The sequence below is a fragment of the Cucurbita pepo genome, unplaced genomic scaffold, assembly GCF_002806865.2.
Source record: "Cucurbita pepo subsp. pepo cultivar mu-cu-16 unplaced genomic scaffold, ASM280686v2 Cp4.1_scaffold000109, whole genome shotgun sequence".
Taxonomy (NCBI): domain Eukaryota; kingdom Viridiplantae; phylum Streptophyta; class Magnoliopsida; order Cucurbitales; family Cucurbitaceae; genus Cucurbita; species Cucurbita pepo.
Window position 1 is genome coordinate 95,040 of NW_019646433.1, and position 24,319 is coordinate 119,358.

Consider the following 24,319-nt stretch of genomic DNA (forward strand, 5'->3'; position numbering starts at 1 on the left):
TTTTTTTTTTTTTTTTGGTTCACAATTAATCAATTCTTGAATTGCACAATTCCATATCTCCCACCATAATTCCCATTTTCCCTTCTCTTTGTATTTTGATTTTTATTTCAACTTCCATTTTCCCTTCTCTTTGTATTTTGGTTTTTATTTTAACTTTCAATCGTACACTTTGTTTCTATCTCTGTTTTACTTTGTTAGGTTTACAATTACTTTTACAAGTTTGAATCAATTTAAATTACACCGGCAATAAAAAAAAGAATTCCACATCCTCCTCCTTCTTTTCATTCACTCTATATTTTTCCCTATTTGTTGTGAAGTTCTGTTTGTTGTTTTTTGATAATGGGCCAGGGAAATCCTTTTATTTTCGGTGAGAGGAAATTGGTTGATAGAAAGTTGTTGGGAGAAAATAAAACGCTTAAAATAACAAAGAGAGAGAGAATTGTTGAAATTTTGACTGTGCTTGAAATCAGGTTATGAAATCTTATTTCTTATTTAAATATAACTTATACTAAAAATGGCTGGAGACTGGCCAACTAAATATGTGTCACTCCGTACAAAATTGCCGTCTAAAACTTTGGTAATCCATTCGACGTGTTTGTCAAATGGTCAAACGGAGGTATTCAATCAACTAATGAAATCGTGTGAATCTAAATAAGAAAGAACTCAGGTTTTATCTAACAATCTCCTCCTAAAACCTGTGGTATATCTACCTTATTTTGTTTGAACTCCGATTTGAGCCCTATGGCTCGGTGTCCCTGGCGGCATGTCCTCCAGACTCCACGTCTTGTTCGGCCACCTCTTCTTCGAGTTGGCGCACCGCCAGTCCAAGTGGTTCACCTCTTCCTAATAAGTCTTCCTGTTGGATCGGTATGGCAACCCTAGAGGGGGGGTGAATAGGGTTTTAACGATAAAGGTGTTTAAACGTGATTAATTTTTCTAATGATGAAACTTTTTACAAATAAGTAGAAGATGATAATTACTATAACAAAGTAATTCAAGTCAAAACAATAATCAAGTAGAACATGCAATAAATCACAATAATAATTTTGAAATTAAATAGAAAAGAGTTAGAGAAAATGACACCGTAGTTTTATAGTGGTTCGGTCAAACTCGACCTACTCCACTCCCCAAGCGCCTCTTGGGAATTTGAATAAAGAACTTTCTCGACTCTTTCCACGGATCTGAGCCAAACCGCTACACCGCTCTTTTTACGAGTTCAAGAGCAAACTCAATCCTTTCCACGGCGCAGGATCAAACCGATACAAGTATTTGAGTTTGATAATAACACACCACAACTCTCTCAAAGAGTAGATTTACAATTTGGGATACTCACAACTATTTCCTCACAATACAAAAATAATCCCTCTCAAGAATAAGATGAAAAGAAATAAACTTGTAAGCTTGGAGAGAGCAACAAACAATGGAGACTTTGAACAAATGAGGATTGGAGAATGTATGTAAGTTGTGTATTTTAAAATGTGGGGAAGATGAGTTTATATAGAGGAGAAAAGTGGCAAAATGTAGGATTGAATATTGACCATTGGATTGTGTTAGGAATAATGGAAGGTGGAGATTAAAAGTAAATAAATAAGAAAATTTTCTAAATTCATTTATTTCAAAATTTTAATATAATAGTAATATAATATAATAATAATAAAAAGTTATGTGAGTAACGGTCAAATGAAATTCAAAATTTATTATAAATATAATAATATAATAATAATAAAAACTATGTGAGTAACCACCAAAATTTTAAAATATAATAATATAATAATATAATATAGTAATAATAAAAATCGATGTGAGTAACGGTTAGATTCAAATTTATATTTTGTAAAAATAACTTTATTTAAAAATATAGTAATAAGAAAAACTCCACCATTTGTTACTCTCCCAAAATTATAAATGTCATACTTGGATATATTTTGATTTGTCCATCATTTTGATTTTGCTGTCACATCATCACGTCGGGTATGTTGTCTCGACTGTAATTTCTTCGTTTTAGCTCTGATTTGAGTAATTGAAAAGTCATTGAAATCGTTATTCCCGACCTTATACTGTGGACAGTTCAAAATACTGAAAATAGTTAATAATTAAAAAGTAGGTTTGTTATCATCAAAACATCAATTAATTGATTGAAATTAATTAAAGTGAGATCAAGGCCAAAAAGCCAACACTTCCATCCTCCGGTACCTAGACGAGCGGTTGACTGGTTGTTCTATCTCCAACTCTAGGATGTAAAGGTGGTTTGCCATGCACCGAACTTGCATGAGCAACCGTCGTCGATCATCGCGGATCCTAAGTAGCCCGCGCTTGATGGAAATGTTGCAGCCAACCTTATCGAGTTGACTCAGGCTCAAAATAATTAGCCTTGAGCCTCGGGATGAAGTAGACGCCGGTCAGCTTGTGATGCTTGCCTCCCTTGCCGACGAACTGGATGGTGTCGTGCCCTTTGATCTCGACGACGGAGCCGTCGCCAAATTTCACCGTCCCGCGAATCCCCGAGTCATGCTCGGAGAACACAAACTTCGCCCCGGTCATATGGTTTGTTGCCCCCGTGTCGAGGACCCATCGTCGGTGCTCTTGCTGCTCGCCTCTTTCACCGATTTGAGCGAACACTCGCTCCTCCTTCAGTTGAATTAGCTCCCCAGCCGGTGTCTTTTGTTATGNGGTTGAATTGGCTCCTCAGCCGGTGCCTTTGTTATGCACAATTGAAGCTCTTCCTCGGGTTCGACGCTCACCGAAGCAGTTATGCTGTCGTCGATTACCTCTATGGATTTAGGGAGCTCTTGCTTGGGTTCGACGCTCACCGGAGCAGTTATGTCGTCGTCGATTACCTCTGTGGATTTGGGGAGCTCTTCCTCGGGTTCGACGCTCACCGGAGCAGTTATGCCGTCGTTGATTACCTCTGTGAATTTAGGGAGCTCTTACTCGGGTTCGACGCTCATCGGAGCAGTTATGCTGTTGTCGATTACCTCTATGGATTTAGAGAGCTCTTCCTTGGGATTAGGGACGTTCGGTAGGACTGATGTAGTCACCATGAAAAGGGCCGGCTCGTCCTCCTTGGATTGAGCCACATGGGCCTTCTCGGTCATCTCCTTGTTCCTGAGCTTGCTCCAGCAATTCTTGCTCAGGTGACCTCTCTTCCCACAATACGAGCACTCAATTGGCCCGTCATCATTCGGCTCCTTCTTTTAATCCGCCTCTTTCCCGCGCATGTGCCGGCAAGATTTCCATGGCTTCTTTCCGCCTTTACGGCTGGAGGGCCCACTTCCGCTGCTCGACATTATGCAGTCTTCCGGTCACCTCTTCCACCATTAGGTCGTTCACGTCAAGCAATGTCTCGATTGAAATCGCGACTTGCTCAAGGTGATCGGGGACGACCTGGAGCATCTTCACGATTTCTGTCTCGCTGATGCTGCCACCGAGAGTGGTGATGGTGTTGGCAAGCCCCATGATCCGCATTGAAAAATCATCGATGGATTCGCCGCGTCCTTAAAGCGGATCTCTGAGAGCTTCTTTCGCAGTTGCTCGATGTTGGATTCCCGCACTCGCTGTACACCGACCCGACAGGATTTGATTCCCTCCCAGGCCGATTGCGCGGTGCGCTTGGTGGAGAGAGATGTCAACATCTCTGGGGGCACAGATCGTAATATGGCGGTGAACGCCAGCCGATCCTCCCGATACTCAATCGTTTCTCCTTCCTCTGGCTCGACAGCGTGCCATAACCCTTGCGCCTGTAGGTTGACGCGCATCAACAAGGTCCAGTCGTTATAGTTGGACCTTGTAAATATCAATACTCAGCAACGACGGTCGTTGTCTCCCTGATCACTCGCTCAACGATAACTCGACGCCCGTCATCACGACGTCGGCCTCTTATGGTGGTGATGGTTATAGTTGGACCTTGTCAATATCGATACTGAGCAACAGCGGTCGTTGTCTCCCTGATCACTCGCTCAACGACAACTCGACGCCCGTCATCACGACGTCGGCCTCTTGTGGTGGTGATGGAGATGCCGACACTTGGCAGCAGCGTGGAGGAGTGAGCAAGCCTACTCGAGATGGATCTCATGATGTGTTTATTTTCGCGCTTTACATTTTCTTCTACTCAAACCTAAGACCTGTGTGTTGTTAGGTCGACGCTCTAACCACTTGAGCTATTCAACTTGATTATTGATAGGTTGGCTCCTCCGCAATGATATACCACCGATGACTTCAACCTGGCTCTGATACCACTTGTTGTTTTTCGATAATGGGCCAGGAAAATTCTTTTCTTTTTGGTGAGAGGAAATCGTTGACGGGAAGTTGTTGGATGAAAATAAAACGCGTCAAATAAAAGAGAGAGAGAGAATTGCTAAAATTTTGACTGTGCTTAAAATTTGGTTATGAAATCTTCTGAACAGATTTCTATTTAAATATAACTTATCCTAAAAATGGCTGGACAGTGGCCAACTAAATCTGTGCCAATTTTAATGATTCTCTCTTTTTCACAATTTCAACTTCCATCTTGATCTTAAGAGAGAAGGAAGATCTAACTTACGAACAAACTGTTTCTATCTCTTTCATCTGTTGAATATGAGTAAACCCCTATTTTGTTTCTCTCTACAAGTAAATCTATCTTTGTAGTTTTCTAGGAGGTGTTGAGGAGAGATATTTGGGGAAGAAGTTGTTAGGTTATGAGCCTGATGCTTATTTATAGCTTGGTCAACGGTTATATCCGGTAAAGCTATATTTGGTAAAACTATATCCGGTAAAGCTATATCCGGTAAAGCTATATATGGTAAATAGCTATATATAGTAGATGGTTAAATCGGGTAAAGCTATATATAGTAAATAGCTATATATAGTAGATGGTTAAATCTCGTAAAGCTATATATAGTAAATTGAACTATATATATATCCCGTCCGGTAGAGCTTTCAGATGTAACTTTCTATTCTCTGTAATTCTCTCTTGTTGTACATACCTGAAGTCATCAATAAAAACAAAAAAACAAAATCCTTTTAGCGAGAGTTCTCCTTGCATTTTTCTCTATCCCATTCTTTGTGTTCATCTAGATCGAGCGTGTGCGTTGTTGTGCGATCCTAACAACTGGTATCAGAGCTAACCNTTGCTCGATGTTGGATTCCCGCACTCGCTGTACACCGACCCGACAGGATTTGATTCCCTCCCAGGCCGATTGCGCGGTGCGCTTGGTGGAGAGAGATGTCAACATCTCTGGGGGCACAGATCGTAATATGGCGGTGAACGCCAGCCGATCCTCCCGATACTCAATCGTTTCTCCTTCCTCTGGCTCGACAGCGTGCCATAACCCTTGCGCCTGTAGGTTGACGCGCATCAACAAGGTCCAGTCGTTATAGTTGGACCTTGTAAATATCAATACTCAGCAACGACGGTCGTTGTCTCCCTGATCACTCGCTCAACGATAACTCGACGCCCGTCATCACGACGTCGGCCTCTTATGGTGGTGATGGTTATAGTTGGACCTTGTCAATATCGATACTGAGCAACAGCGGTCGTTGTCTCCCTGATCACTCGCTCAACGACAACTCGACGCCCGTCATCACGACGTCGGCCTCTTGTGGTGGTGATGGAGATGCCGACACTTGGCAGCAGCGTGGAGGAGTGAGCAAGCCTACTCGAGATGGATCTCATGATGTGTTTATTTTCGCGCTTTACATTTTCTTCTACTCAAACCTAAGACCTGTGTGTTGTTAGGTCGACGCTCTAACCACTTGAGCTATTCAACTTGATTATTGATAGGTTGGCTCCTCCGCAATGATATACCACCGATGACTTCAACCTGGCTCTGATACCACTTGTTGTTTTTCGATAATGGGCCAGGAAAATTCTTTTCTTTTTGGTGAGAGGAAATCGTTGACGGGAAGTTGTTGGATGAAAATAAAACGCGTCAAATAAAAGAGAGAGAGAGAATTGCTAAAATTTTGACTGTGCTTAAAATTTGGTTATGAAATCTTCTGAACAGATTTCTATTTAAATATAACTTATCCTAAAAATGGCTGGACAGTGGCCAACTAAATCTGTGCCAATTTTAATGATTCTCTCTTTTTCACAATTTCAACTTCCATCTTGATCTTAAGAGAGAAGGAAGATCTAACTTACGAACAAACTGTTTCTATCTCTTTCATCTGTTGAATATGAGTAAACCCCTATTTTGTTTCTCTCTACAAGTAAATCTATCTTTGTAGTTTTCTAGGAGGTGTTGAGGAGAGATATTTGGGGAAGAAGTTGTTAGGTTATGAGCCTGATGCTTATTTATAGCTTGGTCAACGGTTATATCCGGTAAAGCTATATTTGGTAAAACTATATCCGGTAAAGCTATATCCGGTAAAGCTATATATGGTAAATAGCTATATATAGTAGATGGTTAAATCGGGTAAAGCTATATATAGTAAATAGCTATATATAGTAGATGGTTAAATCTCGTAAAGCTATATATAGTAAATTGAACTATATATATATCCCGTCCGGTAGAGCTTTCAGATGTAACTTTCTATTCTCTGTAATTCTCTCTTGTTGTACATACCTGAAGTCATCAATAAAAACAAAAAAACAAAATCCTTTTAGCGAGAGTTCTCCTTGCATTTTTCTCTATCCCATTCTTTGTGTTCATCTAGATCGAGCGTGTGCGTTGTTGTGCGATCCTAACAACTGGTATCAGAGCTAACGACTGGTATCGATCCTAACAACTGGTATCAAAGCTAGGTGAAATTCACCACTATCTGTGAAGATGGAAAGTTCAAAGATAGGAATTGAGAAGTTCGATGGATCCGATTTCGGTTTCTGGAAGATGCAGATTAAAGATTATCTGTACCAGAAAGATCTTCACGAACCTCTGTTGGGGGTAAAGCCGGATACCATGACCACGGAACAGTGGAAGCTCAAGAATCGACAAGGCTTAGGGATGATCCGGTTGACGCTATCCAGAAACGTGGCGTTCAACATTATCAAGGAGAAGACAACGTCAGATCTGATGAAGGCGCTGTCGAATATGTACGAAAAAATGTCGGCTATGAACAAGGTGTGTTTGATGCGTAGATTGTTCAATCTACAAATGTCTGAAGGTGGACGTGTTGCTAATCATATAAATGAATTCAATATGATCATAAGTCAACTGAGTTCGGTGGAAATTAATTTCAAAGATGAAATTAAAGCGTTCATTTTGATGTCATCCTTACCCGAGTCATGAGATACTGTTGTCGCCGCAATCAGCAGTTCCCGAGGATCTCATAAACTGAAGTTTGGTAAAATTCGAGATGTAGTTTTCAGCGAAAGTATTCGCAAACGAGAAACTGGAGATTCATCAGGCAATGCTCTCAGTGTTGATCGAAGGGGAAGAAGTAAACCGAAGGGCCCAAACAAAGGGCGATCAAAATCAAAGAACAGAGAAAAATCTCCAAATAGACCAAACGTAACGTGTTGGAATTGTGGAGAAAAAGGTCACTTTTGGACAGGTTGTACAAGACCAAAGAGGAAGCAGAATCACAAATCTGGAGATGATGATGATTCTATAAATTCAGCAGAAGACATTGGGGATGCTCTAATCCTCAGTGCGAACAGTTCGATTGAATCCTGGATTTTGGATTCAGGTGCATCTTTTCATTTGTCTCCAAATCAAGAGTTGTTCCAGAATTTCAAGTCTGGAAATTTCGAGAAGGTGTATCTTGCCGACAACAAAGATTTGGAGATTAAAGGAAAAGGATATATCTGCATAAAAACTCCGATAGGAAATCAGTGGACATTAAAGAATGTCAGATATATTACTGCTCTCAAAAGGAACCTGATCTCTATTGGTTAGTTGGATAGCACAGGTTATGCAACAAAGTTAGGGAAGGGTTCGTGGAAGATTATGAAGGGTGCTGCGATGGTAGCATGTGGCTCAAAATCTGGAACCCTATACACCACTGCAGGGTGTATGAACATAGCTGCTGTTGCTGAGAGTGCTTCAAATTCAAATCAATGGCACAATACACTTGAACCTATGAGCGCGAAAGGAATGAAGAGGCTAGCTGCGAAAGAAGTTTTAGAAGGTCTGAAATCTGTTGATGTGGGTAGTTGTGAGAGCTACGTTATGAGCAAGCAGAAACGAGTTAGCTTCACAAGGACCGCCAGAGAATTGAAGAAAGTGCGGTTGGAAATGGAACCAGATGTGGAGCAACGTTCCAAGACCTCAAAACAAATGGGAGTTGAGCTTGAGTTGTAGGGAAACTCACCTAGTGATGTTGTAGTAGATACTCAAGAAATTCCTGAGACTACTGCTGAGGAACCAGATGTGGAGCAAGGTTCCAAGACAACAAAGCAAGTGGGAGTTGAGGTTGAGTTGCGGAGAAAATCACCAAGTGATCTTGTAGCAGATACTCAACAAACTCCTGAGGTTGTTGCGGAGGAATCAGCAGTGGAGCAACTGACACCTGAACTGGTGTTGAGAAGATCATCCTGTACTATCAGAGTACCAGATATGTATGTACCTTCATTACACTATCTGTTGCTGATGAAAGGGAACCACAACCCTTTGATGAGACCCTACAGTTGGAGGATACAACCAAGTAGGAGCAAGCCATGGATGATGGGACATCTAGGCTTCAAAAATGTGTTGTACTGAGATTGAGTACGTGGCAATAGTTGAAGCTGGAAAGAAGACGATATGGATGACTGACTATCTGGAAGAATGGGCAAGAAGCAGCACGAAGATTCTTAACAGAAATAGTCAGAGTGTCATACAGTTGGCGAAGGAACCCGGTCTATCATTTAAAGAGAAAACACATAAGACGATACCATTTCACTTGCAGGTTAGTGAAAGATGATGATGTGTTTGGAGAAGATAGAGGGTGCAAAGAATCCAGCAAACATGTTGACAAAATGTGTTGATGTTGGAATATTGAGGTTGTGCAAAGCCTCAATTGATATGGTGCCATGAAGACCATGAAGATGCTCATGGTCGTTTGAGAATGAAATTCTTGGTTGACTAGATCAGTCTCCCAGTGGGAGAATTGTTAGGTTCTGAAGCCTGATTCTTATTTATAGCTTGGTCAACGGTTATATCCGGTAAAGCTATATCCAGTAAAGCTATATATGGTAAATAGCTATATATAGTAGATGGTTAAATCTGGTAAAGCTATATTNTTAAATCGGGTAAAGCTATATATAGTAAATAGCTATATATAGTAGATGGTTAAATCTGGTAAATCTATATATAGTAAATTGAACAATATATATATCCCGTCCGGTAGAGCTTTGAGATGTAACTTTCTATTCTCTCTAATTCTCTCTTACTCTACATACGTGAAGTCATCAATAGAAAAAAACTTTTAGCGAGAGTTCTACTTGCATTTTTCTCTATCCCATTCTTTGTGTTCATCTAGATCGAGCATGTGCGTTATTGTGCGATCTTAACAGAAGTTGCTTGAGATTGGTGGAGAGATGCTTTATTAGACATTGTTTATTGTTTTGCTAATTGCCGCTGGAGGTGGGGGGAGCGTTCGAGAGCTGCATTGCCACTAGAGGGTCGTTTATGAGCGTCGGTTCGGTCTGCGTACTTTCGGTCTTTTATATTTTGTTTGAAATAGTATCACGAACCCTTTCTCCGTTTGTAACAAACCTTAACAACACATGCTTGTATTGCTTTTCAATTTGCTTTAGCTGTGGTGTTGTTTGATTTTAAATTGCACTATTCTAACCTTCAATTTTATTTTCCTTTCTTTTTGTCACGGTTTGAGATCTGAAGCCTCGAAAATCACGCAACGAAAGACCCAACGACTCTTCGTCCAGCGAAAACAGCACGTTGGACCAATCAACCTAGGCCTCTGATGCTAAGTGTAGTTCATGAGTTTCTTTGCTAAATCAAAAGCATATAACACGCTCGTAATCATTCCACCACAGTCCTCGTTTGTTCCTACAAATATTTCTTCAATAAAAGTCCATACAAGTAATTACATGCTCAAGTGTGTTCGAGGGCACGATTCTCGGGCTTATCACGCGCTTAAACTTTCTCGTACCGGCCTAGAATGAATCAAGATTGTAAAAAAAATGAAACAAAATAAAAATAAAATAAAATAATTCAAATATGGCGTCGCCCAGACTTGAACTGGAGACCTTCAGTGTGTTAGACTGACGTGATAACCAACTACACCACGACACCATTGGAAGCCTTCCCAGAAGGTCAGATGACCATAGAGTTAAGCCCGAACTTCCTAGAGCCTGCGGAAAAGCCCGTGGAAACCTACCAGGAATTGGATGCGATGAGAGCCTACAAGTAGGCTGGCTGCCTACCGAGTGCTTTTTTACTCACCGCATTTTAGATTTCTTTTTCAGACCTTTCTTAAATGCCGCTGGAGGTGGGGGGAGCGTTCGAGAGCTGCATTGCCACTAGAGGGTCGTTTATGAGCGTCGGTCCGGTCTGCGTACTTTCGGTCTTTTATATATTGTTTGAAATAGTATCGCGAACCCTTTCTCCGTTTGTAACAAACCTTAACAACACATGCTTGTATTGCTTTTCAATTTGCTTTAGCTGTGGTGTTGTTTGATTTTAAATTGCACTATTCTAACCTTCAATTTTATTTTCCTTTCTTTTTGTCACGGTTTGAGATCTGAAGCCTCGAAAATCACGCAACGAAAGACCCAACGACTCTTCGTCCAGCGAAAACAGCACGTTGGACCAATCAACCTAGGCCTCTGATGCTAAGTGTAGTTCATGAGTTTCTTTGCTAAATCAAAAGCATATAACACGCTCGTAATCATTCCACCACAGTCCTCGTTTGTTCCTACAAATATTTCTTCAATAAAAGTCCATACAAGTAATTACATGCTCAAGTGTGTTCGAGGGCACGATTCTCGGGCTTATCACGCGCTTAAACTTTCTCGTACCGGCCTAGAATGAATCAAGATTGTAAAAAAAATGAAACAAAATAAAAATAAAATAAAAAAATTCAAATATGGCGTCGCCCAGACTTGAACTGGAGACCTTCAGTGTGTTAGACTGACGTGATAACCAACTACACCACGACACCATTGGAAGCCTTCCCAGAAGGTCAGATGACCATAGAGTTAAGCCCGAACTTCCTAGAGCCTGCGGAAAAGCCCGTGGAAACCTACCAGGAATTGGATGCGATGAGAGCCTACAAGTAGGCTGGCTGCCTACCGAGTGCTTTTTTACTCACCGCATTTTAGATTTCTTTTTCAGGCCTTCGCTAACTGCTGCCGGAGGTTGGGGGAGCGTTCGAGAGCTGCATTGTTACTAGAGGGTCGTTTATGAGTGTCGGTCCGATCTGCGTACTTTCGGTCTTTTATACTTTGTTTGATACGCGAATATTATGTTGTATGCACTAAATTGATATGTTTATGATGTGATATGTTATGATATGATATGTTGAAGGCACGTTCGATTTATGTTATGTGACTATTATTATATATGATATGATTGATATGTGCATGATACGAATTATTAATTGTAAAGACATGATAAGTTATGATATGGTTTATGTAAGAAAGAATTCGACCGTATTAGACCCAAACCAAATCAACCAAAATGCTAGCCTGGAGCTGTCAAAAATATATTATCTGACTAGTTTCGAACCAGTGATATTTATGGTGAAAAATGCGAGTACATAAGAGGTAGAACGAACTTTTAACCTAACTATAATTATGAGTAACTCGTAAAAGATCGACTTGTTTGTAATAATTTTATCAATAAACATAACTTATCTTACCGTGCATAAGAATTTGTATCGTTCTATAGTGCACAAGAATATATTATAGACCGATACAAAACATTCTAAAATGATTGTTGTTATTAGTTTAATTAATTTTCATAAAAATTCATTTTGAAGGATTAAATTTAAAATTTATTAAACGTACAAAAAAACTAAAATTAAATAATCCAAAGCAAAGGACTTAACAAGTACAATAATACACAACTTTTTGTTGGGAAAAACCCGCGCATATATGATATCAACTTAGCTTCGACATGGATTCGACCATTGAAGACTTCGTCATTTAAGCAAAATTAAGGAGGGGAACGAATCGCTACCGGTCTCCGACAATTTTTTCAAAGTTATGGATCTAACCAAACCACTCCGATGCATCGTAAAACTGGGTCTGAATGCAATAATTTGTAGCTCAAGAACAATTTCATCGATTTTCGTTTTTTGCTTAGTTTCCGTATGATTTTCTCATGTGCCTGTTGTTTTGTGCATCGCATAACTTTTCATGTTAATCCAGGAGGTGCGGCTATTACTTGCAAAAATGAATTGGAGACGATACACGAAGAAAATTTGGCGACGGTTTCGTCACATCTGAGGAAAACTATGGTTAGTGGCTCTTCTTCTGAAAATACTATTGGAATGGATTGGAGCAAGCAGCCTGGAAAATCCGATATTGCGTGTACTGCAGATGATTTCGGAGAACATGAAGTTGGCCTTGCGAGTCCCTTCATAGTTGTCCATGGAGCTGGTAAGTTCTAGGTCATTCAGAGATACTTATTTTAGAAAAAAGAATATCGATTTTACTCCTTCATTTGATCTGGTCTAATATCAATCTTCATTCGCATAAACTATGCACTATCAATGTACAAATTGACTATTGAATGTTTCTCCCAATGCCTAATTTGATGAAATTGAAAAGGGAAGTTTTAGGTAAAAATGGACATAATGTTCTAGTAAATTCACGCAATAGATTTTTATTTTTATGGAACTAGCTTGAAAGGATGAGAACTGATGGTAAGGATCAAGATATAAATGCATGAAAGTTTAAAGACGATACCTGTTAGTTCTGCTACAAATACAGAGGGTTATGGTTCTGTATGGTTGCTTCAGGTTCTTTTGGGCATTTTCAGGCAAGTAAATCAGGGGTCCATAAAGGAGGACTTGATAGACCCTTAGTCAAGGCTGGATTTGTTGCCACACGTATATCCGTAAGTTAACGTGTGTTGTACATTTCTTTAATTGGTTTTTCTACTTCCTTGTTATTGTTTTGACAATCAAATGTGCTCATTGAGTACTTGAACCTGTATCAGTTCAGGCATCACTTCTTCTGGCTGAAAGAACCTATATATCTTGAAGAAATTAAGTACATTTTGGTAGTCTTATTGTTCCAATTGCATATTGTTTCCTTATAGTGCCCTTTTTAAAATCTTGGTCGTGAACTTTCCCAAAACCACCTTGGGATGGAAGAAGAAAAGAAAGAAAGGACAGGCAACTTGAAAAGTGCCCTGTTGGGGAACGAATAATGTAAACTTGGTGATGCAAAAACAAAACAAAGGCTAGACTATTTTGGATTTTAGTTTAAAAGTTTAATTTTAGTTGATTGATATCTTCCAGTGTCTAGAAATTCTAATTTTAAATGATTTCTCAAGTCTTAATTGGAATCGACTGGGGTTCTGTGCTGACTTAGTCAAATGTTTTCAAGTTGAGGAGAGATCTTGCAACAAGGAAGAAAAATAAGTAGAAATAAAGAAACAGTTGGTCAAATCAAGTGGTTGCAAGTGCTTTAAGAAAATAGGAAAGCTTAGTGCAAGTTCTTCGTTTTACTTACTACACTTTAGATTCAGTGTTGACTCATGGTTGAACAAGAAGTCATCAAATTTCTTAAAATCATAATACTGCTAAATTTGCCCTGATTTGAACTCTCGAAGACTAGTATGTTTGTTAGATCCCACATCGATTGGGGAGGAGAACGAAACACCCTTTATAAGGGTGTGAAAACCTCTCCCTAGCAGACGTGTTTTAAAAACCTTGAGAGAAAGCCCAAAAGGAAAAGCCGAAAGAAGACAATATCTACTAGCGGTGGGCCTGGGCCGTTACAATGTTTTAAATTAAACTAATTTGTCTTTAAATATCAGTATTGTAAAAATGTTTCTAAGGATACTGAAAAAGTTTCAGTTTTCCCTGTTTTTTTATTACTACAATACTAATCTTAGTATCTTACTAATATTATCATTGTTTGAGTTAAGCTGAAGGCTAGAACTCTCGATGTATTTGGGTGCTCTACTTTTTTCAGCAATAGATATATCCTCCTGTAGTCAACGGTTTCACAATGTATGGTGAAGGGTCCTAGATGGAACATATTTGGCTTTTGAGAATGGTTGGCCCTCGGTTTATGTAATTTTAACTTTCAATAGCTCTAGAAGGACCAAGATAATTAAGCTTGAAGATGTCTTCCTCCAAATTTCTTCAATTTAAACTCGATATGGCCACAAAACATTCTTTTGGCTCATGATAGACGTGACAATATAAGATTCAAAGGTTGCTTGACAAACTTTATGCCATCTCATTGCGGAAGAATGTGTATGTGTGGGATACGCAAGCTAATGGGTGGCATACAATGCTCAGAAGGCCATTCCTGGATAGGATTTGAAAGAGGGGGACTCTATTGGTTATTTTAATACAATATTTCTCTATGATCTTAGTGATCAAGGAGTGTATAAGATTGATTAGAGTGGACTTGTTCACATTCAAATTGCTTTTTGCTACTATTAAGGAAAGGAGACTTCTCTTCTTTAATTTTTCAATTCCCTCTAAAAGTAACCTTTGCCAAAGAAATGCAAGGTTTGACACTGATCTCTAGTCTAGCGGCCTCAACATGAGTGACAAGGTTCAGAAATGTAACGCCCGTCTCCTCTCAACCCCAATTGGAATTCCTATGCAGAAGATTTTGGGAGGATTTCAATGCTTCCTTTCTAGTTCAATTTGTTGGAGGTTATGGCTTGGATCCTTGCCACTTTTCTATTAAAGTATTGATATAATTAATTTTTTTTGTAAACCATCCCATCAGCTTAAGCTTTTGAGTTCATTAGTGATTTAACATGGTATCTAACCTGGAAATCTTGTGTTCAAGCTCATGTTGTGAGATCCCACGTCGGTTGGGGAGGAGAACGAAACATCCTTTATAAGGGTGTGGAAACCTCTCCCTAACAGACGCGTTTTAAAAACCTTGAGGGGAAGCCCGAAAGGGAAAGCCCAAAGAGGACAATATTTGCTAGTAGTGGGCTTGAGCCATTACAAATAGTGTCAGAGCCAGACACCGGGCAATGTGCCAGCGAGGAGCCTGTTTCCCGAAGGGGGGTAGACACGATGTGGTGTACCAATAAGGACGCTGGGCCCCGAAGGGGGGTGGATTTGGTGGGGGTCCTACATCGATTGGAGAAAGGAACGAGTGCCAGTTAGAACGCTGGGCCCTGAAGGGGGGTGGATTGTGAGATCCCACATCGGTTGGGGAGGAGAACGAAACACCCTTTATAATGGTATGGAAACCTCTTCCTAGCAAACGCGTTTTAAAAACCTTGAGGGGAAGCTCGAAAGGGAAAGCCCAAAGAGGACAATATCTGCTAGCTGTGGGCTTGGGCCGTTACACATGTAATGTTATTTTCTCCCAAATCAATATTGGTTTCCTTTTGTTTGGCCTTTTAAAAAAATTTCAAGCCTACAAGTGAAGAGAGTATTTAAGTATTGATATAATGAATTTACGGTAACCCATCCTATTTGCTTTAACTTTGGGTTAAATTGATGATGTAACATTTTCCAAACTATAGGTTTCCCAGGTCATTGCTGGTACCAATGGTTTTGCAATGCTTTTGTCCAGGCATTTGGTTAGAGTGGAATAAATTAATTTTTTAGGATGAGAAGGAATGGACGGGTCATCTGTGGGATGATATTTTCTTTTCATATATGTTTTGGCTCTTCAGTCCCAATACTTATGTAATTCCTCATTTACTCCTTTGTTTAACTTTGTGGTCATTTGTACACCATTTATCTTCATTAACTTTGTTATATAATAAAACACAGTGAACTCTAGTTTTTATTTTATTTACTTTTGGGTATGAGGCTAAAATTTTGAATATTATCCTTAAGCTTCAAATTTGTTTAGTACCGATATTTTCACATTTCTTGTATGTCAGGTCACTTTGCTCAATCTCCAAATTGTTAGAGCCTTGGCGAGAGGTATTTTTTGGTTAATGCTGGTCTCCGTATTTTAATTTTTCTGTCTATGTCTCTATTTACATCACATCATTCATACGCAGCCCTACTTCATTTTGGTTTTAGCTGCAACATGGTTCATACATGCTATAATGATGTCATTTGGGCATCTTATGTAATGATCAACTTTGTTTACGATTACTATCAACATACAATTCTATGGAAGCAAAAGAAAGCATTTTTACTCTAAAATAAGAATCATTGTCTAAATAAATATGCAATTTATAATGTACTGGATTGAAAGCTAAAAATAAAGAAATTAGAAAATTTCCTTGACGTCTCCTTAAGAATTAAATCTATTACTCATGCCAAAACTATATCCAAAACTGTAAAAGTCAATCACGACATGATGTATACTTGAAGAATGATTTGAAAAATATTTGAAAAATAAAAACTGGGCACGTAAATATTGAATCATCACAAAACATTCTTGTAATCGTAACTTTATTTTGCTCACCATGAATTTTCTCTACCCTCTCTCCACCCCTACCTCCTAGTTTTCTCGTGGCCATTGATCTCCAATCCATGGAAACCTACTCACCCCTAGCTCAACCACCAAAGAGCTACTCCGCATGGACGATAACCATTGACTGAAAAACCTTTATGACATCCAACACTTAGGAAATAGAGCGAAGATAACCAAAATCGAAACATGCAAAGGAGAGTTGTCGGAAGTTGAACGAAAAAACTCTCAACTGCAAATGAGGAAATTGGGGAGGCTCACATAATCATGGTTGGGGAGTCCTGAAAATTATGTTTCTAGAGTTGTTTCATGGATTTCAAGTTTTTGTGTTTCATTTTGACACTGAATTTGCCAAACATACACGTGTATCTTTTCATATCCGTCAAAAATAAAAGCTCTATGACTTTTCATTTGGTTCATAATAATATGTGAGGACCCTCTACTGTTCCAAATATTTTTGGTCCTCGTTGGTTTCTCACATTAATTGATGACTGCACTTGGATTACATGACTATTTCTTCTCAAACAAAAATCTGGCGTTGGTACTAGTATTTCTGCCTTTCACTCAATAATTCAAACCCAACTGACAATGCTAACCTTATCCCTATGCTTTATGTATCAAGCACTCAGAATTGAGGGGGGTTACAATGCTTTTAGTGTATGTAGATGACATCCTATCACTGGAAAAAATGAATATGAAAAGATTGAAGTTAGGAAATTGATGGCAGAATTTGAGATCAAAGAACCTGGAAGAATGAAGTACTTTCTCGATATTGAAGTGGCGTACTTAGCTCAAGCTATTTTTATACGACAATAGAAATATGTGATGAATTTATTGATGAAAATAGGGAAAAATGGATATAAGCTCACCAACGCCAATAGATTCACATCAGAAATTAGAAGTAAAAAGAAGAATCTATGATGAGTTGAGAGATGTACTAGAAGCTAGTGGGATGTTTTATATATCTAACACACACTCATCCTGACATAGTATGCTCAGTAAGTGTAATTAGTAAATTTATGCAAGATCGACTAGAACCTTTTTAGGCAACATATATTGAGTGTTACATTACCTGAAAGGGACTTCAGGTAAAGGAATGGAACAATTCCCTCCAATTGGAAGCTTACAAAAATGCTAACTATGTCGGATCAAGTTGAAGTTTTTTTTTATCAATGAAATATGTTTCCTTGATTTAATATCCTATGGGTTCCTATGAGTTTTCTTGTCAACCAAATCTAGTAGGGTCATGCGGTTAGCTCATGAAATTTGTCGTGGCATGTGCAAGTTTGCTCAGATACTCGTGGATATTAAAAAAAATGAATGAAATATGTTTCCTTTTAAAACAAAAATTGAATTATCACTAGACTGAAAATCGTTCAAACTAATGGGATTTAATAGATTTGATCTTTCAATATATGTTCAACAATCCTTCTTATGTGTGAGATTGAATATTAGCACAAAGCTCAACACATGGATGATAATATGAATTGGGGAGGTATTGACATTGCCTAGAAGTTTAAGCTAATAGGTAATGGTATAGGCCCAACAGGTAGACTATTAATATCAATGAGGAGGAATTGATAGTCTTCTTTCCTTTTCTCTCTCACAGCCACTCCACTATTAGTTTCTTCTTATTTTCTCTCAGCATCACATTCACGTATGCAGGCTCTTATTTCTTTAATCCTTGTGTTGGACACCACCGGTTCCTCAAATTTTTTTTTTCCTTAAAGATGTTTTTTTCCAACTATAACCGTAATGGCCTTTTGGATAGTAGATGTGAGGCAAGACCCAACTGGAGGAACCTAACAAACATGGAAGAGATGATTTAATCAAATAAAATAAGAAAGGATTTGTGGGTTCATCGTACGCAGATATCAACAAACACACGCATACACGGATGTATACATGTCTTTCTATATTTTATTTATTTGTTCAACTGAATGCTTAACGTTATCAGTATGTTCAACACCATACATGGAAATTAAGTCAAATATTTTAGTGAACCTTGTTTGGGTTTTCTTTGCAGAGGGTATTCCATCTGTTGGAATGTCTCCATTTTCATGTGGATGGTCCACTTGTGAAAGAAATGTTAGTGAGCCATTTTAGAAGAATGTATTCTTGAAATTTAACTTCTCAATCGTTTCCTTTGCATATCATTCAATTCACAGTTCAATGTTCTTTTTCTTCCAGATGGATGCAGGTGATTTACATGGGGTGTCTAAGGCTATTAACTCCGGTTTTGTTCCTGTAAGGTTCATATTTTAGCATTGATGTTTCATGATTGATGATAGATTTCCTTGGTTGATTGTTTTTTATGATTCTTTCACTTTCTATTTTTCTGGATAAGGTATAATTTCATTGATGAGATGAAATGATATTTTTATCATCATCTCAAGTACTTGTGATTTGATTCAATTTGATGCTTTCAAAACAGATTATATTCTTGAATGCCAGAGACTTGTTGGCTCTAACATGGATTTGTTTTTGTTACGACAATGTGAAAGAAATCTTGGAGAACACATTGTATCATTTTATACCTACTTACATATATACCATATTACTTCCCCTCAAATTGAAGCATACCCCCTAAACTCACCTTGATGGTTCTATTTCACGATTGGTATCCCGTTTAAGGAATATGGATGGTCTCATTGCAAGAAATTTGCATCTTTCTTTTTGTTTGTGAGTCGGTCCACCACGATCAAGACCCACACTCCCTTTTTTTACAGAGCCGCGATAAACTTTTCATTATAGATAAAAAGATGGGAAAATGTTCAAGGACAAACTCCAAAAGGGTGTAAAAAGGAGCTTTAACAACCAAATAATGAACAATTGTCCAAATAGTAAGAGAGCCTAAAACAAAACATTGAAAATTAAACACCAAGCCAAAGAACTCCAAGCTACTCCTTCAAGCTGCAATAGCTGCACCAAGCTACTACCAGAAGAAACGAACATCTAGAAGACTTTGATTAGAGTAAAAATTCGAAGAAGATACCCAGCTTCAGAGTGCAAGATCACTCTTATTGAAAGAAACCGATAGATACAAAGCTATCTTAACACAATAAAAGGCAGAATATTCATGGCTTAACACAATTCTTAGTTTTGGTTCTCCAATGTTGGTAAATGCCTTTAGACTTGCTGATGAACAAGGCACCAAAAGGAGAGATAAAAACAAAATTATCTCATAAGCAAAAGTACAAAGCCATGAATTTTAGTCAGTTGATTCAGTTTGGGTGTCAGAAAAAGATTCTCAAGGGTTTCAATGTTGGAAGAAACAAAATTGCTAAACCAAGACGACTTTCTTCATAATTGGTGGTCAATAATTGATATTTTTCTTCATACCTCTGGTCTTTCCCTAAATTTGAACAAAATGGTCCTTATTGGGATCGATATCGAGGGGTGAGTTGTTGTTTCACGCTGAGAAAATGGGGTGTAAAAATGATTCCTTACAGTTGTGTTACCTCGGCATCCCTTTGGGTGCAAAATTTAGAACGAAATCCTTTGGGGAACTACCTCAGGTGTGAAAAGGAGGAAATCTCACCCTTGTCCAATAGTCCTCTATTATTTTTGAATCCTCAAAGCTCCTAAAGGGGTCACTGCAAGATAAGATTAGTTGGCTAGGAACTTCTTTTGGAATGGAGGTAGTTATCAGGCTTGAAGTCACCTGGTGAATTGGTGCAAAACCTCACTTATCATTATGGGGGCTTTTGTTTCGGGCTTTCGAGCAAAGAAGTAACACTTCTCCTAAAGTAGTTGTGGAGGTCCACACAAGAAGAAGAGGCTTTGGGAGAAGGGTTATTTCTAGCATCTATGAAAATGGTTGGAAGACTCTCATGCGTATAGGTAAAGAGAGAGCAAGCCTTGGTTTTCACAGTTTAAAGTTAACCAAGGAAGTAAAATTCGTTCTTAGAAGGATAAATGTGGGGGGGGGGTATTGATATTGTTGTTTCTCACCCTGCGTAGTCACAATGTGTATCTTCACTCTACATGTCTGTTATGCTTCTGTGCATTATTCTTTTACTTTGTCTCTGGTTTGTTCGGCCACTCCCATCATAACATACTGTTTTCCCGTTAAACTAGATAATAACGTCACAACTATAACGTTTTGCTTAGGTTCTGCATGGAGATGCCGTTTTTGATGATTCCCTGGTTTGCTCTCTTTTCTTTCAAAATTTCATCACGTGGTTAACTGTTAATTTACTTGACTGACTTTTCCACTTCTTTACTAGGGTTGCACAATATTAAGTGGAGATGTAATAATACGACATCTTGCCGAGAATCTGAAGCCTGATTATGTTGTGTTCCTCGTATCCTTACGACTTCAAAAATGATCTAATTCCATGCACGTTAGATACAACTCCACCATGAATTCTGTTTATGAATGCACTATCAGACAAAGATGCTTTATAATAGAGTTAACCTGTTTCATAGAATAGTTCTATCTTTCTAATTTTATGTAACGGTCCAAGCCCTCCGCTAGCAGATATTGTCCTCTTTGGGCTTTCCCTTTCGGACTTCCCCTCAAGGTTTTTAAAACGTGTCTGTTAGGAAGAGGTTTCCACACCTTTATAAAGAGCGTTTCGTTCTCCTTCCTAACTGATGTGGGATATCACAATCCACCCCCCCTTTAGGGCCCAGCGTCCTCGCTGGCACTCGTTCCTTTCTCCAATCGATGTGGGACCCCGCCAAATCCACCCCACTTTGGGGCCAGCGTCCTTACTGGCACCCCTTTGGGGAACAACTTCTCGCTAGCACATCGCTCGGTCTCTGGCTCTGATACCATTTATAACGGCACAAGCCCACGGCTAACAGATATTGTCCTCTTTGGGCTTTCCCTTTCAGGTTTCCCCTCAAAGTTTTTAAAACGCGTCTGCTAGGGAGAGGTTTCCACACTCTTAAAAGATCCTTCGTTCTCCTCCCAAACTGATGTGGGGATATCACATCTTACGTGTAGGTATATTTCTGTTGTAAGTGTTCCACTTAACGTAGATTGAAGACAGATGTTTTAGGTGTCTATGATCGTCCTCCAACAGAACCTAATGCAGTTCTTTTAAGAGAGATTGGTAAGATAATAAAACATCCTCTTGCCGTAATCTTTAATTGCAGAAGTTTAAGAACTGACTAATTCTTCAATGCTGCAGCTGTGGATGGATGTGGTCGTTGGTCTGTTATACGACCTATACTGCCTAACGGTAACAAAGAAGGTTAGAACATTGTTTTTTTACTTCACGGCATAGTTATGAGACATATTTGTGTAGCTTTTTTGTCGGTTAGTTTATGCTTTTTGTTTCTTTTGTTTAAACCATTGGTACCTGTGTTAATGACCTGTATTTTTAGAACAATTTCTTCATATTTGGCTTCCCTTGTTATTAATATGCAACGAGGATCATATATTCTTGTGCTAAGATCCCTGAAAATCTCTCCACGCTATTTATATTATTCGTATGTATTTAATGTTTAAATTTTCTCCACGCTATTGAAATTTTTAGGAATTCTAATTATAAAATCAATTCCTAATATTACCCCTCACCCTGAGAAGGATAGAAACTTCTATCTATGGTGATTGCCTCTTTAAGATTTAATATCCTATGAGTTTTCTTAGTAATCAAATGCTTATTATGATTTTCCAGTTAGATTATTTGAGGTATGTGCAAGTTGATACGAACACTGACAAAACAAACGCAGAATGTATTGAGAGGCCCACTCTTTGCATTCGGCTGAAAATGGTCATAGTCTCGAGTTCTTACTCGAGCTGAACAGCTCCAAACAAAGAAGCCTTATCCTACAAGGAGACTACGAAGAGCTCCAAGTGGAAGGGAGTTTTTTTAGCTCCCGATACGCCGAATGCCGAATCCTTAACAAGGACGATGACCATTTCAGTAGACACCAAAGTCCAGTCTAAGATTCATAAGGAATCTCAAGAGCCCAAGGGACACACCTTTCAACCAAATCTAGACATACCCGTATGAGATCGTTAAATAGATCTTCAGAGATAGAGGATGGCCTCTGAACGATAGAATCGTACCTTTCTTTCTAAGACTAAGAATAATCTACTTTATTAACGAAAACAAAGACAAAAAAGAGAAAAGTGAATCAGTTGATCCTTTCGCCCCTCCTACTTATTACGATGAAAAGAAGGAATACACCTAGGAATGCCAGAGTGGTTAAGTGAGGCCGAAAAAGGTAAAGAAAGGTTAATTGCCCTTTCACTAGGAATACCTCGTAAGGACTACACCGCAAGAGACATTTTTGGGTGAAACAGCCTGACAGTTGTTTTTGTGTTTTTCATTTGTGATGGATAGTTGAGATAAGTGTAGCCGCGCATGATACAACTGGGGGAATGGTGACTAAGATATCAGAGGCGGCAATGATTGCAAAGCTTGGTATTGAAGTGTACATTGTAAAGGTGAATCTTTTTTTTTGTGTGTTTTTTGGTTGGACGAATTCCATTTAATGTTATATAATGTTTATTTATGTGGCGCTTGGTGCAGGCAGCAACCGTCCATTCGTTGAGAGCTCTAAGTGGGGAAATCCGAGGCAAAATTCCAGATGATTGGCTTGGAACGGTCATTCGGTTTTCAGGATAAAGCCCCCACAATCAGGTACTTCCACTGGAATATCTCTTTGTCTATCATCTACTCCTTAAAATACTGTGGGAGATTACTGCGCCAGATATACCTCTGTCTGGTTATTGGAATTTACTTAGTGCCATTTTTTTAAATTGGACTCAACAAGAATCTCCTTACTTTGATGCACAATGGTGTTTGTTTGGGGTGAAAGAATGACTTGATTTAATGCTATCATTTACTTCTAAGAAAGAGTTGACATTAGTTATGGTTTGGAGATTTATTTATATTTATTGTTTCCTAGTAGGTAGAGATTTAGTTTATATTTGTAACATGGTATCAAAGCTTTTTTATTCTGAAAAATCTAATTAGAACCAAATCTTGACTCAACTGGTGAGGCCTCCATAACTATGGATGATCCACCGTGATTAAGTTTCACTCACAGTGTTCATAGCTTTCAACCTCTTTGGGACTCAATCGGTGAAGCCTTCATAGTTGGTGATCATTGATTGTGATTCAGTTTTACTCATAGCGTTCATAACTGTCGATCATCCACTCCACCGCAAGTGTTAAATCCAACAAATCTATTCCACTGCAGGTATAAGGTGAGATTGGAACATTGGAAATGTACAAGACAAGATAGTAGCTTAGGTATAAATTACTTGGAGGTATTTATTCTAGTTGTAAGGATATTGGTATCTTTGGTTGCCAACTTAAGAAACTCTCACAATCTGATGTGTAGAATGCATTTCTTTATGGCAATTTAGATGAGGAAATCTACACGAGCATTCTTCTACGATTTGAAAGCTCAAGAGGTACAATATACCAATTGAGACAGGTTTTGTACGGACTAAAACAATCACCAGGGGCATGGCTTGGAAGATCCATAAAGGTTATGAAAGATTGTGGGTATAATGAAAGCCAAGGAAATCATACTCTTTATTAGGCACTCAATATCAATGGGAGTTTCAGTGCTTCTAGTGTGTAGATGACTAGTAGATGACATCATAGTCATGGAGATAACGAAGTGAACTTAGAAGAAAATTAATGAAAGAATTTGAGATCAAAGAACTTAAAAGGTCAAAGTAATTTTCGACATTGAAGTAGTGTAATCAACTCAAGGTATTTTTATATCACAACAAAAATATGTGATAACTTAAAGGAAGTCCGTAAATAATGTTGTAATCTTATATAGATCAATTTCGTGAAGGCATATGAATCATACCATATAAATTTGAAGGAAGTTGGGAAGAATGTTGTTCAAATTATCACGAGATAAAGATACTAAAATGATTTTTATATA

General features: G+C 38.6%; 1 protein-coding gene and 2 non-coding genes across 4 annotated transcripts; 1 reads left to right on the top strand and 2 right to left on the bottom strand.

Moving 5' to 3' along the window:
- Positions 1 to 10,083: 10,083 nt before the first annotated feature.
- On the bottom strand, positions 10,084 to 10,157 carry TRNAV-AAC. The gene has a single exon. It is a non-coding gene; the product is annotated as a tRNA-Val (tRNA).
- Positions 10,158 to 10,951: 794 nt separating this feature from the next.
- TRNAV-AAC lies at positions 10,952 to 11,025 on the bottom strand. The gene has a single exon. It is a non-coding gene; the product is annotated as a tRNA-Val (tRNA).
- Positions 11,026 to 11,937: 912 nt separating this feature from the next.
- LOC111783871 lies at positions 11,938 to 23,812 on the top strand. 2 transcript variants are annotated; one of them, XM_023664705.1, is made up of 13 exons: positions 11,938 to 12,110; positions 12,236 to 12,466; positions 12,829 to 12,926; positions 15,909 to 15,951; positions 18,477 to 18,538; positions 18,641 to 18,697; positions 20,564 to 20,599; positions 20,680 to 20,757; positions 21,447 to 21,513; positions 21,592 to 21,654; positions 22,753 to 22,856; positions 22,942 to 23,052; positions 23,615 to 23,812. In XM_023664705.1, the coding sequence occupies exons 1-12, from the start codon at positions 12,071 to 12,073 to the stop codon at positions 23,035 to 23,037; spliced, it is 975 nt and encodes a 324-aa protein (XP_023520473.1). In that variant the 5' UTR covers positions 11,938 to 12,070; the 3' UTR covers positions 23,038 to 23,052; positions 23,615 to 23,812. The 2 variants fall into 2 exon arrangements, with proteins under 2 accessions (XP_023520473.1, XP_023520472.1); XM_023664704.1 differs by lacking the exon at positions 23,615 to 23,812 and having other exon boundaries at positions 22,942 to 23,406.
- Positions 23,813 to 24,319: the final 507 nt, after the last annotated feature.

What these genes read in the sequence shown, in the direction of transcription:
- LOC111783871 (XM_023664705.1), top strand. Translation starts at nt 12,071, where the DNA reads ATGGATCTAACCAAACCACTCCGATGCATCGTAAAACTGG. An exon ending in TGTTAGAGCCTTGGCGAGAG is followed by an intron (nt 15,952 to 18,476) that starts GTATTTTTTGGT and finishes TTTTCTTTGCAG; the next exon opens with AGGGTATTCCATCTGTTGGA. An exon ending in GGTCCACTTGTGAAAGAAAT is followed by an intron (nt 18,539 to 18,640) that starts GTTAGTGAGCCA and finishes TTTTTCTTCCAG; the next exon opens with ATGGATGCAGGTGATTTACA.